General features: G+C 39.3%; 1 protein-coding gene across 2 annotated transcripts in view; it reads right to left on the bottom strand.

The window, feature by feature from the left end:
* Arhgap6 (Rho GTPase activating protein 6) overlaps positions 1–17,654 on the bottom strand; it is a 511,034-nt gene that overhangs the window by 29,351 nt on the left and 464,029 nt on the right. For both annotated transcript variants that reach the window (XM_038316286.1, XM_038316287.1), the window contains exons 7-9: positions 16,470–16,620; positions 15,319–15,467; positions 7,857–8,036 (exon numbers count right to left, since the gene is read on the bottom strand). In XM_038316286.1, the coding sequence (XP_038172214.1) occupies positions 7,857–8,036; positions 15,319–15,467; positions 16,470–16,620 (480 nt within the window). The remainder of the gene's footprint in view (positions 1–7,856; positions 8,037–15,318; positions 15,468–16,469; positions 16,621–17,654) is intronic.

The following is a 17,654-nucleotide window of genomic DNA, read 5'->3' as shown; positions in this document are numbered from 1 at the left end:
CCCTCCCTCCTCCCCTCCCGTTCTCTTCCCTGACCTCCCATCTACAACCCCATCTGTTTCTCCTCCGTCTCCATTCAGAAAGCTGACCTTTTTAAAATTAATTCTTTCATACAATATATTTGAAAACTATGGCTCGCTTCATAAATTTGCATGACTTCTGACCTTTGCTGCCAGGAGTGCTCATTTGACATTTCTCAAGTGCCCTTAGTGGATCTCCGGCTTGGGCTGCCTCACAGTGCAATGAGTATATGCTTCCATCCCGCATCCCCACTGCACCCAGGACTCCTTCACTACCTTCGTGTGGTGTCTTCTCTTCCTTGCCCCTTTCCAGAAAAGCTGTGTGATGAACTGTACAATATCGGCCCTTAGCACAAGCTGACAGCTTTCCCCACGCCACTCTGAAACTCTCATTAATTCCAAGGGTAAGGAGTTATTTTCCCTGAGAGTCCACCATCACTCACAGAAGAGACAGCTTGCAGACCAATTAGTGCGTCAATGATTTCCACAGTGAATACTTTGTTCTTGGAATACCAATCTACAAACAAATGATTCTTACCTTCTAATTCTGGTATTTTCAGAAAGTAGCATTTTATGTTAACCAGTTTTAAAATTGTTGTTGACAGAAATGGAAGGTCATGATTTAGAAGTATGGGAATTATAGAGGTATCAGCGCAGAACCAAAACAGCAACAAAAATACATTTTTTTTCTGGCAGTATAGAGCCACAGTATTTAAGACATAATTACTGAATTATCTTATGTCAAGTTCTTTCTAAATGCTGTGGGTGTCAGTGTATAGAACAACCTAAAATCTCTCTTTTCATCAGGTTCAATAGTGCATGCCTGCATTCTTAGCATTGGAAAAAATGACACAGGAGAATGGGAACTTAAGGCTAGCCCAGAGTATATAGAGATACAATATCTCAACAAATAAACAAACCCCCTGCCATTATAAGAATTGTATTCTATTTGGTTTCAATGATAATAATAAATAAGTTAACTATGGAATGAGTTAAAAGGGAACCAGTGCTATGGAAAGAAGGAAAGAAGAGTGGGGAAGGGACTGGGAACATGTGTACATGCTAGCTGATGACAGTATCAGTCACAATGGCAAGGATGGGATTTTATCCAAGGCAGCACCTGGATGTGTTTGATAAAGGAAGAATCATATTATTTGAGTGTCATGATAGCAGTTCACTTTTTGTGCCCAGCATGTGTCAGTCTTGTGCTACATGCCTTTTCTAAATGACATGTGTTACATGGTATTTCCAAGTTTCAAAACAGTCATATAAAATGGGTCCTTTAATATCATTTTTTTTTACTGAAGAAAAGCTAGGGCTCAGAGAAGATAAACATAGGGCCAGAGGTCATATTACAAATAAATATCTTGGAGGGAATCAGGATTTTGATAACTAATTCCAAAGCTCATGGTCTTTCTCCCCAATCTGTGTTTCCCAATCTGTGGTTTCCCTAGGCATGATAGGAATCTAGTTAAAGCTTCTGAAGGGATTCAATAGAAAGTGCAGATTCCTGGGCCCTTTGCTATTCAGTTTGCTCTTCTGGAGAGTAGTCTAGGAATCTAAATGTCCAACAAATTTCCTCGTAAACTCTGCTGCACAGTGAGGTTTGAGAACTACTATTATCATCTTTTTTCTTGGTATTTTGGGGGAGGCAGGCTTAGACAGAGTCTTAACCTATAGACCAGGCTGACCTGGAATTCACTCTGTAACTCAGGCTGGCCTCTAGTTCCCTGAGATTGTCTTGCCTCAGTCTCCTAAGTAGTTGGATTTTAAACATAAGCTACTACAACACTATTGCCTTTGCCTGTGACTATGAGGGTTGTTGTCAGGATCTATTTCCAGTTCAGAGATTTCCAAACAAGTGCCTAATCTGACTCCTTAAAAAAAACAGTTCTCATGGTTTAGGGGATAGAATCCAAGACCTCATACATACAGGGTAAGAACTCTCTCACTAAGAAAAAGCCCCAGACGCTAGTTTGAATCTTGAATCATGTTATCCTCTGAATTAAGGTGCCTCTTTAGTACTGGGCCCAAGCCAGGTTCTCTCTTATCTTTTCATATCTCCCATCAACTCAGATTATGTTTGCAGAGGAAGCATTCTCAGTATTAGAAAATGAACATCATTAAGAACAATGTTTAGATCACTGCTAGGCTTCTTGGGGTTTCTAATTTTTTTCCACCAGTTCTTCTGTGGAATGACTGCTTCCAGGGTACTTTGTGCTTTTAAGGAAGAGCTCACAGCCATTACTGCTAAGTCTTCATTTGTAGTGTCTGTCAATGGTAACCGTTTATCCCTTTTCCAGCTTAAAAACCTTCTTAGGGACTATGAAGAGACCCAGAGGCTAACTACCTTTAGTCAATTGGCAATTTCCGTTTGTCTAGATTGATCACTCTTTATTTGCAGTAGTAATTATTCTAGAAGCATCTTAAAAATGAACATACTAAACAAAATTTTACACACATAGCTGAATTTTTACCTACCCAGATGCATGAGCTTCCATGATACTTGGTATAAGAGAAAAGATTCTGAAAGGCCAAACATGCCAAGAAAATAAAAAAATTGTGATGAAATTAATTTTTCTTATATGCTTTTAAGAAATACAAAAGTCAGTTTTGGAGCACTGAACCACACAGATGTTAGACCTTTAAAGGATCTTGGGTAGCATTCACTTAAGACTATTCCATGATAACTAAAGAAATGGAAATCAAAGATGAGACAGACATAGCAGAGACAGATTGTAGTCAAGTTTTCTGGTTCCACTTTAATTTTTCAGAGTCTGGTTTGGGAATCTCTGTCTTTCTCCCCTTCAATTAATTCCACTATTCTTTTATTTTTCAGTATAGTTCCCACAGTCCATCTAAGAAGAGCAGACACGATTACACCGGTGGTTAACTTATGCTCAGAAAAGTATACTTAATTCCTGCATGCCCCAACTTTTCCCACATGTAAGAGTAAGGACTTGTGAGACAGTAATCATACATCACACAGCTACTATCAAGTCACTCATGAATCTAACCAATGTTTATCTTGTTTCTACCATGTCATTGGCACAGCAGTAATGAATGCATGGACCAGAAAATAATACATTTTGGTGAGGAGAAACATAACTAAAAAGAAAAATTAGCAAAATTCTCTATTAGTAGTGGTGAATTCTAAGGAGAAAAAGAAAAGAGTGTGAATATGAAGTCAGGATGTGGTGGTGGTGGTGGTGGTGGTGTGTGTGTGCGTGTGCATGTGCGTGTGTGTGTGTGTGTGTGTGTGTTATCAGGAGTAGTAGGAGTCATAGTAGAAATAGTAGAGTGAAGGCAGAGGCATTGGATTTTAGACAAGGTCATCAAGATGGGCTTCTTTAAGAAACACAAACCATAACTTGTGCACATAAGTATTTGTTAGTGCACAAGAGAATCTCAACATCGACCTCTGCAGAGAATGATAAAAATAAAGTCAGGATTGGAAAAGATCACAAGAGATAGAATACTGATGTCTTGCTGCTCCTCTAACTATTCCAGGTGGCAGGAAGTAGACAGAAGAGGGATGACATAATTACAATGACCTCTGCCTTTCAAGGAGATCAGGAAGCATTTTGTTAGTATCTGAGGTGAAAAGAAATTCCTGATGGTTTGTGGTTTCATATAAAGGAAAACTTTGCATAAAATACAGAATTTAGAGAATAGAATTAAGATCGATGAGAGATATTATTTTGTTAAAAAAAATCCAGAGAACATGAAGTAATGCCAAGACAACTTGGCAGGATGATATGTGACTTAAAATTCGATGAAAATATTGAAAAGTTCAGACATTTGATTCATCCAAATATGTAATTAATTATGAGGATTTGGACTGAAGTGTGAATTTATATAGTTGATGACTAATTCCACATTTTTTTAGAGCTTTCCATGTACAACACAGAGACAATGCTTCAGAGACACAATAGGGAGAAAAATGTCACTGTTAGTCACTGTGGTAAATGCATTTCCTCTTCCATCTGGGCATCTAGCCAATGTACAACTCCCAGCCTCACTTGCTGTGGGACAATGGTCTGTACCTTGCCAATTGTATTTTAATAAAATGCTGATTGGCCAGTATCCAGGCAGGAAGTATAGGCGGGGCAACCAGGCAGGAAGTATAGGTGGGGCAAGAACGGGAGAATTCTGGAAAAGGAAAGAGTCAGTCTGCAGTCGTCATCCAGAGACAGAGCAAGCAAGATTTGACTGCCTCACTGAAAATGGTGTCAAGCCACATAGCTAAAGCAGACAAGTATTATGGGCTAATATAAATTATAAGAGTTAATAAGAAGTCTAAGATAATAGACCAATCAGTTTATAATTAATGTAGACCTCTGTGTATTTCTTTGGGACTGAATGACTGCAGGACTGGGTGGGACAGAAACCTCAGTTAACAAATGGTGCCCATGTGGACAATTGCATCCACGAGAGAAAGTAATTTTATGGGAAGTAATTTTAGTCAGAAAAGAATAGAGTTAAGCATGGCTTATTGATAGCAGCACTTTCTCAGATGGGCTCTGTTTGTTAGAGGCAAGCGCTCTCATTTATGAGCGGTTTCTTGACTCAGCTTTAGCTGTAAAACCTTGCAGCTCTTTTAAGAGGTCCTGCCATGAAACACTTAAATGGTGTTGATGAAAAGCTGACCACATGCTTTTTGGTGGTGGCAGGGACCTTGCAAAGCCATAGAGTTGTGGCAATAAAAATGGCTCCAGCCAGTACCTCTGCCATGAGACTAGAATCGTAGAAAGCTAAGGAATGGGCTGAATCCAGCCATCAAAGCCATGGCTTTAATCCTAGCCATGTCACTTAGCAAATTAAAGACTCATATTGTCAGAAAAAGAGAGATACAGTAAGGATAGACAGAAAGCCTCTAAACAATTTATAGTTTGTTTAAAAAATATATGTAGGTTTGGGGAAAAAAGAGAAGGATAAAATCCTTAAAATAAAAGAGGAAAATAGAAAGTAGTTGGGTGTGGTGGCACACACCTTTAATCCCAACACTTGGGAGGCAGAGGCAGGCAGATCTCCGTGAGTTCTAGGTGTGGTGGCATGTGCCTTTAATCCAAATACTTGAGAGACAGAATCAGGCAGATTTCTGTGATTTCAAGGACAGCCTTGTCTACAGAGTGAGTTCCAGGACAGTCTTATAAAGCCAAAACTTAAAAAGAAAAATAAGAGAAATAGAGTTTAAGATAAAGCCATGTAAAGATGAAAAACACCGAGAGAGTCTGGATACTGTATGTTATTGTGTTTTCTTTAAATTGTTTGATGGCTGAGGAAGGAGCAAAAGCTGCTAAAAGATACTTGATTATAAATGCTGCTGGATTTTTGCAACATATATATTTTGAAAATGCTTTGACTTCAAATTTTAAGTCTAAAGATATGTTACTTTGGAGAAGAGGTTTTGCTTTTGTTTTCACAGGAAATGAGAAGCTGTGGATTTATTCTGAGTTAAGAAAAATCAGGTTGGATCAAGAAAGACCTCCTGAGAAATCTCTGATAGAAGCAGATGGCCCAGATGTCTGAGTTCTACATCCAGAACACCCTCAAGACTGCTGGCTAAGATGATCAAACCTCACAGAATATTCCAGCCAGGACTTGACCATAATTTTAAATTTTCTTTAGGTCTCCATAAGATTATCAGCACTCCCAATTAACAGAAAGTAGCCGATAAACTATACCCACATTAAAAAAATGGATTATGGATGTTTGCCTTTGTTTAGAATGTTGATTACAAGTTGTTATGGATAATAGGAGAAAAACTAAAAGGAGATTCAATTCAGAGTTCTTGTTTTGAAAAAAGGGGGGGGGGTAAGTGATGTGGGACAATGGTCTGTACCCTGTCAATTGTATTTTAATATAACACGGATTGGCCAGTAGCCAGGAAGGAAATATAGGTGGGGTGAGAACAGGAGAATTCTGGGAAGAGGAAAGAGTCAGTCTGCAGTTGTCACCCAAACACAGAGGAAGCCAGACACAGAGCAAGCAACATGTGACTGCCTCACCAAAAAAGGTACCAAGCCACGTAGCTAACATAGACAAGTATTATGGGCTGATATAAGTTATAAGAGTTAATAAAAAGCCTTAGCTAATAAGCTAACCATTTTATAATTAATGTAGACCTCTGTATATTTCTTTGGGACCAAATGACTGTAGGACCAAGTGGGACAAAAATACTCCCTTTCAGTTAAATATGATCTGTGGGTAAGTTCTGGCCAATAGAATTCAGTGCATATGATGGACATACCTTTTCGGTATATAGTAAAAGCCCAGGGATAGCATCTTATAGTACAAGTATTTGAGATTCTAAAGTCATCTGTGAGGCAGTCTACCAAATGTCTGATAAACATTATGATACCTATGTGTCTGGTGTTAAAATACTGAAAGTCAAGGCAGCCCATGTTGCCAAGCTAATATAATTATTAATTAGCACTTGGACAGATATTTATAGTCTGTATAACTCATTCTCATAGCAAATTATTCTGATCATAATTTTAAGAATTAGATTTTTTTCATTTTACATGAGTCAAATTAATGCTTATGGGATATTGAATTATTTGATCACAATCAAATAGGTAAGATAAATGGAGAAGTTATTCCAAATCATTGACATTTGAATATCCAAAATAAATGAGTATAGGATAAGCATGACAAGAAATCTACTATGAAGAATTTGATAAGTATAGATAAACTCTGAAGGAGATTCAGAAGAGGTAGCTAGCTAGTATTTGAGGCTGAAGTAGCCACAGAAGGCCCCAGTGTAATATGCAGGCTTTATTGCATTTGCAAATGATAAGAGAAATAGCAAAAGAATCATGGAGAACATTCCTGTAAAAAATGATGTGCAATCTGAGTAGAGAACAGAAATAGAAGAAAATTGGCATTTGTTCTACTGTTTCAAGGGAAGTTTGAGCAAGCAATGCAGTTTGATGAAGGAAAACAGGAACTGGTAATTTAATACAAATCAAAAAATATTTACTGAATACCTAACAGATGAAGGACCTTCCAGAAGTGTACAGAGGATACAATGAAGCGATACCAAGGACACAGTCCTTGCTTTAAATGCATTTCTAATCTACTAAAGGAAATGGCCGTACATGACTACAACACAAGGCTGAGCAAGATAAACATAAATAGAATGGTAATGGGCGTCAGGGGATAGATAAGTGGCATGGGAAATGACATGGGAAGGGCATAGGGCAGAAAGTTGAAATTTTATACAGGAGTGCAAAGTATCGACTGACCTTGGAGAAATCATGTCACCATTGTTGGTTATGAACATGTGAATTTACTAAGATTACAGGATTCCAAAGAGGTGTTTTATTAATATTTTGAACAAGAACTACTTCACCGGGCTGGAGAGATGGCTCAGAGGTTAAGAGCATTGCCTGCTCTTCCAAAGGTCCTGAGTTCAATTCCCAGCAACCACATGGTGGCTCACAACCATCTGTAATGGGGTCTGGTGCCCTCTTCTGGCTTTCAGGCATACACACAGACAGAATATTGTATACATAATAAATAAATATTTTTTTTAAAAAAAGAACTACTTCACCATAGGTAACTAAATCTTCACATGTAATTATTTAATTATTTATTTGTGATTATTACCATTATTAACAAAATAAAATTTATATTTCTGATATACTAAAACGTGGAAACAAACTTTGTAGTGACACCAGAGTATTTTGAACAAAATTGCCTGGCTTCCAGTGAGGTCACTTATGACCAGCACAGCAAACCAGAAAGAAGTGGATAACCTGAGTTTCATTATATCAGCAGAGGCCACCAATAAGAAAACCATCGAGATGTCTCAGTGCTGAAGGGCCACTCACCATGAACAGGGTTTCGTAGTTTTCTATCATCTTCTCTACCACTGCTATGATGGCTGTGCTCTCTTCCGCTCTGGCTGAGCTCTGCACAGAATATTCTTTGTCTGTTGCCTTCTGCTTGTGGAGCAGGTTGGGCCCAAATATGGTGGCCAAGTTCAGAGATGTCATTTTGTTCCCAGTGACCTATGGGAGAAGACAACACAAGGACTATTCTTAAGTTGCTTTTTTAAATGCTGGGAGGTTCAATAAGCCATGAAATATTTTCATTAGTATTTTTTCCTTTCATGGAAAGTAACACCTTTATCAGAATCAAGGAGGACGTGGTAATATGCTTTTGCTTCATATTTTGTGTAGAAGATCAAAATTCAATGGTCATCTCAATAGAACATTAAATAAAATGATGCATTTTTGAAGTGTTTATTGCCAAACTCTTATGATTCAACATTTTCAAACAATTTGTATTTAAAATATTGATCCTCAGCAATACATATATCAATGTGGCTGTTCACACATCACTCCATAACATCTCCACTGGTCCATCCACTCAGCATATTGCTACTTGATATTTTTCATGGGCCCAAATTATTTTTAACACTTCCAATGATAACCATTAGAGCACAGTCCTTATTTTTAGAGGGCTCACATTCTAGGAAGGAAATACACTTCCCATTCTCAGGTAGTGAGTACAAAAAAATGGACCTTATCAACTCCAGAGACCCTAGAATTTGGAGGTAGCAATATTGACCAAACCATCTGGAAAGAAAGTGTTATTTCTGGTGCAAAGTAGAGTATCTTGGGTCAGGACCATTTTCACAGTGGAGCACACAAAAACACGTGGAATATATTTAGGGCATCTGAACATAGGATTTTGTATGGAAATGGAATGATTTGCCTGTTAGAAAGAGCACTCTATGGCCCCAGAAACAGCAGTAGTGTGACAACACATGGGAAGGGTACCCAGTCTAGGTTTCAGCAGCTAGCTTCTGAACTATAACAGAAGAAATAGGGGGTAAAGCATAGTGTTCCAATTGTCATGTAAATTGTCAATGGCGAGAATGAGGGCATCATGCTGCGGGGGAGGATTGCATGTTTAAATAGCAGTAAGAGAAACTGATTAGGAATAGACAAGGAATATGAAGGGTTGAGGTGGGTTGAACACCCTTAAGAAACAGCTGATAAAACAGACCAAGAAGGGGCCAGACATTTGGAGAAGAAGAGGAACATGCGCTGGGAAGGAATGCTAGGGACGTTTCAAGTGTGTGATCTCCTGTGACAGATGTTCACCAGGGCATTCTACATGCCCCTCTGGGTTGGATTTGAGGGTGGTCTGATGGTCTAGATCAGAGCCTTTGCAGGGTTTCAGCAGGCAGTGAGAACAGTGAGTGCAGATGCGTCTTCAAACACTCTCACAGATGGATAAAGAAGAAAGACACAGAGTGGTCTGGGCTTGGCATAGGAAGCACAGAATGAAGGCAGTGAGGTACTTTTTCGGTAAAAATTAAAAAAAAAAAGAAAACACACACACGTTCAATATTTTAATAAATAGAAAGCATGAACAAGCATGTAGAAATGAAACAGCTTTCATCAACCACTCCGCAGATCCAGTTGTCCAAATGCTTTTTAAGGGCCTATTTGCACAGAGACGCCTGGTACAGTTTTTTTTTTTCCCCTGAAAGCTAGAGTCTCACTCCATAACCTATTTTGTAACTTGCTTGTTGTCTCTTACCAACACGTTGCATTCAGCTCCCAATTTCAAACAATTCATCAATTTGTCTTGGCCATTAACAACCCGTTGCAGAAACTGATCATGATTTGCCTTAAGCACAGCCAAATGCCACACATTTGTGTCATTTTCTCTTTTCTGCTGCTATAAATAATGTACAGAAATAGCTACATAAAGGCATTTTATGGGATTGGCTGAGCACTGTTTTGGGAGTCATTTCTCCAATTTAAATTTTATAATCAGGAATATGAGCATGTTTAAAAACTTGGTAATCATTTTACTTACTTGCCTTTTTCACACAGGAAAGAAAGTTTGGCTGAATATTTCTAAACTAGTGTTTACCATGGCAGTGGTGAAATTTGTGGCCGCCTATTCTTTCCCGCGGGGACTATCCTATGCAGGGTAGGATAGTAAGCGGCCCTTCCATTACTAATTTCTTGTAGTATCTCTTCATGCCCAGTTGTGCACAGACAGATGTGTCCACATGGGGCTCTGTGGACCTTGTAGTGAGAGCTGCTGGTCTGTGTGAGCTTCGGTTTCTCATGCTAGCATTAACTGAGGATGCTGAGGACTGTCGGGATAAAGATGCACCCCCGCCCCAGCCCCAGGAAGATCCACACCATCTTTGAGACAGTATGTGGCCGCCTAGTGTAGCATTCAGGAATCCTCACAGAATAGCCAAGATGAATCCCTCCAGTCTCCCCTTTACCGTGTCAACCTCTGAGCTGATGGTAGTCTTGCCCTGCAAGCTTGCTGTAGAACTAGGGTTTCTTTTTTTGTTGTTAAAGGATGAGGCTGTTTTCAGATAAACAAGTCAACACCAGGGGAAAGTATTATTCCATGTGGTAAACTTTCCAAGTAAGAGACAGTGCGTTTTCTGCAGGACCTTTGGTTATTCGGTCTTTGTCTTATTTTGTTGACATGAAGCTCCAAAAGTTTTCATTCTATTTTCAATCCTCTTCCTGGAAATTTATGGTTAAGGGGAAAATAAAATATGTGTCCTTTTCCAATTCCTCCATTCAGAACTTGGAGGCATCTGGAAAGCGTCCCCAACCCCCTTTAAAGTAAAATTGGAGTTTTCTCCTTTTTTTAAGCATGAAGAAACTGAAGATTTTGTTTTTACTTAAAAGAATGTTTAGTACAAGGACAATTCAGAGCTCTGTTTCCGCTCTCTCCTTCTCTGGTTGCTATTCTGGGAATGCAATCCTATCCGTCTGCGAGATCGCACATGGATTCCAGCTGCAGCCCAAGCTGCTCTGCTTTGTTCCCATTTTATGTTTTGGTTTGCTACTTGTTCAGTTTGGAAGAAATCTTGTTCCTGGACATCTCTCACCATTGCTCCCCCATGTTTTAATATATACACATATGGCCATTAATTAGTTAGTTAAGTATATATGGCCTGTCTAGGTGCTAGGGACACTCAAAACCAGCAATGACTGCATGATTTAGTTAGCCAGTCAATTCCAGGAAATCTTCTCTCTTCACTAAGTAAGCCTCCCAGATAATTTCAAAGCACTGTATAAATAGCATGTGTTAAAAGTCCAGCGTTTCCAGACATTAACTAGGGACTTTCCGTAGACTTTTAGAGTTCTTTCTCCAGAAAAACTTATGTGGAAAGCAGTTGCCTTCATGGTCATTATTTTATACATAGTGGGGCAGTAAGGCCTAGAGCCAGGAGGAGGTGAAGCGGTAGGAAGTAAAGTCATACAGCTGTGCTGGTGCCAACCTCTTGTACATCCATCATATGGGTGTACCTCCTCCTATTCACTCTTGTTTGGCAGACCTTATAAGAGCAAGCAGAGATAGGAAAATGGCTCTAAATAAAGACTGGAGGAGGCTGAGGAAAGGGAGGCAGGATCCTGCTGAAGCTCTAGAGCTAAGGTAAGGTCGACCATGTCCTAGAAGCAAGCACCTCCTCAAAGATCAGAAAGCACAGCTCCACGTTGGTTTTCTGTTGCTTCCTGTATAGTTCCTTTGAGAGCTGATGGCACCTATGGACTTTCTCATGAAACAAATGCCTATTCACACCACAATTTCTGTGCAATGTCAGCACAGTCTTAAATTAGGAGAAAACATCTTGAGGAACTTTGGATTTTATTCCTACTCTAACCTTTTTTAAAAAAATAAAGAAGAAATAAAATGTTTCTTAAACCTGAAAATCTTTTCCCCCCTCTACGTGACAAAGAAAATAACAAGCTAAAATAAAATAAAAAATTAGCACAAGACAAAAAGTCAATAATATACCACAATTTTCCCCAAAATACCACCAATGGGTTCAATGGGTTGACCTCAATGTGTACATATACTTTTTAGATCTATCTTCATGATCTTACTAATGAAGGGTGCACTGAATTTTTTTAAGCACATATTAGAAAGGACATTAGGCTTTTACTTTGCAGATGAGGAAATATAGGCCTTTCTCAGCCTCTTTCACATAGACAAGGCTCTGGCAAAGCTTTGTGAGCCTTATTATTATTATTATTATTATTATTATTATTATTATTATTCTCTAATCTGAGTCAGTTTTATTCCATGCGGCAACCCATAAGGAAGTGATGGCCTAACAAGTGCCTTACAAACTAACAGATGGGTAGGAGAACTGGAGAAATGCTCTGTTATTTGTCCATAATTTATAATGTAGTATTTTGCCTTTCTTTATTCTTCTGCCCATTCTATGTTCCCTACCTGTTCATCCTACTAAAATATTCTAAGCGAAGACCCTTAACTTCGATTAGAGGAGTTTAGCTAACCCCTAGTTCTATGCCATGGTTATGTAGTCTGTCTAGTCAACCTCCTACAAGGCTTTGTTTTAATATTCTCCATGGTGCTATTTGTAGGCCTTTTAGCTCGTGTCTATCCTTTCTTCGACGAATGTCTGCCTTTTGTCTTCATTTCCTCCACCTCTAGACTCCTGTTTTCTCTACTGTCATTGATACAAAAACTTCCTAACAGTTCTTTCTTTCTTTCTCTCTTTCTTTCTTTCTCTCTCTCTCTCTCTCTCTCTCTCTCTCTCTCTCTCTCTTCCTTCCTTCCTTCCTTCCTTCCTTCCTTCCTTCCTTCCTTCCTCCCTCCCTCCCTTCCTTCCTTTCTTTCTTTTCTTCCTTCTTTCCTTCCTTCCTTCCTTCCTTTCTTCCATCTATCTATCTATCTATCTATCTATCTATCTATCTATCTACCTACCTACCTACCTATCTCCCTCTCTGTATGTGAAATTAATCTACACCATAGCTTATATAATCTTTTTCCCAGTGCTCCCAAAGTTCATATCGTAGCAGGATAGAGATTCTACCTGCAGACACTTTCAGTACTCTATGAACATGGCCCAATTTCCTGCCACCCCTCAGTACTCTCTGCTCTGTAGCCTTAAGTCAAACATGGCTGCCTGCTTATAGTTGCTTCTAACATGTACAAGGAAGTAATGCTGTCCTCCTGTTTTCCCTACTGTTTTAACTGAGTAATTTAGACTGGCTGTAGTATGAAGGACAGCTGCATATTCTCTAGTTGCAGAATTCATATGATAACTAGCCAGTATGATGATACATATGCAATGATGAAAAGGACCCTTCTGCAAGAGCTTTTTACTGTTCCTTACAGGGTTACTCTACTAATGACTTTACAAATCTACAGTGACGAAAGGGTATATGGTGCCTCTCCAGAGCTGTAAACTCTACAAACTTGCCAGTTATATTGTCATAAGTAGAAGTTCCCTGGGGGACATGGCTAAGTTACCTAAGCACTGACTTTCAGTTTCATTCCATGAAAAGTGGGCACAATAACATTTACCTTGCCTATTCAAAGGATTAGGTACTATGGCACAAAACCAACACATGATAGAGAGAGTCATAAATGGTAGCTAGGATCCTGGCAGGCTAAGATGAATCTGCATTTTCATCTAGAAATATTGTCTTCTTTGGAGCATGAGTAATGAGGCTTGTTGAGCTTTGAACTGAAAACTTGGTGCCTGGAAATTCTTCCCCAAAGGTAGTATGTTAGCAAGTTGGACTGGACTTTTTGCTTTCCTCAGTGCCTTCTTAATCACCCAAGACTCAATTTTCTCCTTCTCAAACAGTATTTAGCAAACACCAGAGAGGCAATTGGCATACCTTTCAATCAGGGCTCTGTTTTCACTCAGCCACAAGACTCTACAGCTTCCATTATCTCTGTAGTCCATAAAGGCTGACACCCAGACGGATAATGTAACTATGCAACAATTATGAGAATTACAGTATACCGGTGGAAGAGCTGAAGTAAGGTGTCAGGACCATTTGATGAAACCTGAAGCCAGTGGGGGTTTAACTAATTATAACTCCTACAGAGAAAAATGGCTACCTTGGGAAAGTTCAAGTTCCGTTCTCACACTCCTGGTGGGAAGGAGGAGGAGAAATGCAGAACTGCTTTTCTGAACTAGTTAAAAAGGAATTACATATGTCCATGCCCTGTGGGAACTAAATCTGACAAGCACAGAAGTCCATCATATGGCTGAGCTCTGCTTAATAATTTAAATAGCAGCATATGTGGTTAAGTAAGATTGGAACACCTCTGGCTCCCTTTCGTTGATTTAAAATACATACTAACCTATTAATGGCTCTGAGGCTTCTTGGGAAAACCAACATCAGAGAGAAGTATGGCTGTGTGAGATCAAAGAAAACGGGGTCCCTTGTGAGAGTGAATATTTAATAGAGTACCAGCTAGCAGGCTATGTCTTTTGACCAATGATGAAACTGTTAAATATTTGAAAGTGTGAGTATGACTGAAGAGAACCATAGCTCCAAATCTCATGTGGGAGGAGGGGTAATACTAGCCCTGAATTGGGACCAGTTTCAACTAGAATATACCTCAACAGTCTATAGAACTTTAGCAAATGTGCCTTTAATAGTTGATCTTCAGTAGCATTGCTATATAACAGCAAAGACCAGATCTTCCAGTCCTCTCCATACTCGACTTAAAAGCAGCAAAATTCAGCAAATGCCTGTTTTGAAGAAGTGATTTAAGGAGTAAAAGGAACTCTCTGCACTGAAGCAGATGTGATAAGAGGAGCTGTGATATTTTGTTTCCAAGTCAGCACAAGAGATTTGGTCAGTTACAACAATGGCATCCTTCGCTCACTCCTGCACTCTATTTTTACACATTTTCAAACTCTGCCGTAGCCAACTGTCTTATCTTCCCCTCCCAAATGGAAGTTTAGTCTTGAGCAAACCATCTTTATGGAAAATAGGAGTTTCATTTTGAGGTGTCACTGAAACATCAAGAAGATCAACAGTTTTCATGTTTTCAGAAACTGAGCCTCCAGAGAGATACAACTATTACATAAACATCTACGTCAGAGAACTTGTGATTGGATTTATAATGACCCTGAAAACAAATCTTTCAGCACGTCAGTGATGTGTAATCCACATTAGATGGAGGTGGGAAGACCCATTCTAAATGCGGGTGATGTCATCCCCTGGCCTGGAGTCACCACTGAATGAAAAGGAAAAAGTAAGCTGGCTGTCAGCAGTCTTCTCTCCCCTCTGTCTCACTATAGACACAACGTGACCACTTGCTGCTTGTTCCTGGCACCACGACTTGTCATGACAAACAAACTCCTCCTTCCTTAAGTGGCTTTTGTCAGGTATTTCGTTGCAGATGGCGAGGCGTTAAGATTTCCAGTGAAACGTATGATCATATTGATAGTTTGTGCTTTACCAGCTAGAACAACAGACAAACAATAGAAAAGAAGTCACTCTACTTAGGGCAGCATACCTCTTGTCCATCTTTGTTGACAGTGTCATCGGCGTGGCTGGCTACAATGGAGAGGAACTGTAGGAGGCGGTGGAGGGTGTCGCAGTTGCAGGGAGGTAGAAGGTAGATGAGGAGTTTCAAGGTGCCCAGTTGTTCCTCCGGCCCCAACACTACACAAGGCAGAGAGAGGTACTCTGAGTAAGACTGGCAGAGCTGACTCTGTTTGGACACTGTGGTTGGGTTTCCTCTCCACTACTTTAAGAAAGAAGTTACCCAAGCCATCTCTACTTTGTGACTTCCACCATTTTCCCAGTACTTCAGCAGCATAGCCACAAAAATCTATGAAACGTATAGAGAACAGTTGGACTGCAAGAGATAGCATGGGAAAGATAACCCATTTCCCTTATTTCCATCAGCTTCCATTCTCTTATTTATTACTCTGACTTAATGGGTTTTAGTGCACATTGGTAAATATCCACTAACAGTGGCTGGGAATTGGTGAATGGTATGACATCTTTTTATAATGTGTTTAAGGGCCTTTCTTCTTGAACAATATACAAGGTATGGATTTTTTTGGCAATACCCAAGGCATGTGACAAAACACTGTCTTCTTTCTCAGCCACAATTTCAATGGAATTGATGCTTTGTAGGAAGAAATGTGTGCAGACTGATACATCTCTGACATTTCCTTTTTCCTCCTCCCCGATCTTTTCTGGGGTCTGTGCACAGTCAGACACAGCTCCTTTGAAAGTACTGGTACCGGGCTATGCCGTTTTGCTTCCACTGAAAATACTGTTGCCCACTTTATTACTCTGGGTTTTCTGGCTCCCTCCTTCCTGATACCAGAAGCCAGGATTAATTTTTAGGCACAGACTCAATGCAAGTTCTTGCCAGCACTTCAAAGCATCAACTTATAGCACTTTCTACTTTCCTGGGGTCATTTGAAAACATCTGAAATTCTTCTTGGCTTTCCCCGTTTATTTTAGCCCAGCTTTCTTCTTGCTAGTTTCCCCCAGGGTATATCTCAGAAAATCCCCCAAATAGCCCATTCATTAGAGACCAATAAAGGCAAAAGCAGTTATCGGGAAACACATGTACAAGGTTTTCATGAGTGTGCTGGACATCCTGCTATTCCAGGGATGTTTTCCCGCAAATCTGGCTTTATTACGTACAGAGAGTGTTGATGAATGCTGTGTAGAGCTCCCTGGTGAGAAGGGGGTCAGGCATGTCCCTGAGGAACTCCTTCAACAAGGCTGCCACATCGTGAACACTGTGCTCCTCTTCCAGACAGACATCAATCCCACGGTCAAATTCCTCGCGTAGCTGGAAAATCAAGTATCGGTTACATAAGATTCAGAGGGTTAATTTGACAAGAGGTTTCATATAGTCAACGATACCTTAGAATCATCTAACCTCAGTGTTTACTGATCTCCCCCCAAAATGTTTTTGATGGACAACATCTGGTATTAAGTCTGCACAGATCACAAGAAGGGAAAAAAGGAAACAATATGTCACCTTGAGCTACAGACTCTCCACATACTAGTTATGAATGCATATATGTGTATATATTTTTAATGTGTTGTTACAACAGTAGTTGTTGATTTGTTGTTAATGATGTATGTAGAGGGACTAGATAACAAGAATCAGGAAGTTGGGAGTAAGGGTTAAGGGTTAGAAGAGAATTTAGGTCAAGTGTAAATATGAGAGAACAACACTTGGGCATGTCACATTGAAATTTTAATAGTTGACTAGAATACCAACAAAAAAAATCAATATTATTTGACAAATCACAAAACTAAAAATGTAATTAGATATTTATGTTGAAGGCTCAAAATATGATACATTGAAATGAAAGTTATCTTTAATTTGTCAGAGTAGCCTTGTGAGCAATTACCAGAAATATTCTCAGACTTAATAATCATACAAAGCTGACTAACATGGATAGCAGAAAGAAAGCATGATATCAAGATGGTAGAGATATTATGTCTTACTTTTGTCTCTGACAGGTTGATGTCCCTTATGCATTGTTCTTTGTTGTATAAATTATTATGCAAGTCCATGGATAGACAGTATAATAAACTTCTGTAAGACTTCTTTAGTTCATTCATTCATTTATTTATCCATTCATTCAACAAAGACTTGTCACACTATGCTGGGTCTCAGACCCTATTATAGGTTCTCAAAGTATGCAAGTACACTAGTAAATACAGAGGCAAAGTCTATAAGCCAACTTTATCCCTTAGAATAGAGCTACAATGTAGATAAGTAGGTAACAAATGACAATTTTTACTTGATAAATATTCATATTTCCCCTCATTTCTCTGTAGGTGCAGAATGCATGTGAACATGTGTGTGCA

The sequence above is a fragment of the Arvicola amphibius genome, chromosome X (assembly GCF_903992535.2).
Source record: "Arvicola amphibius chromosome X, mArvAmp1.2, whole genome shotgun sequence".
In the NCBI taxonomy this organism is placed as follows: domain Eukaryota; kingdom Metazoa; phylum Chordata; class Mammalia; order Rodentia; family Cricetidae; genus Arvicola; species Arvicola amphibius.
This window is presented reverse-complemented; position numbering and strand designations above follow the sequence as displayed.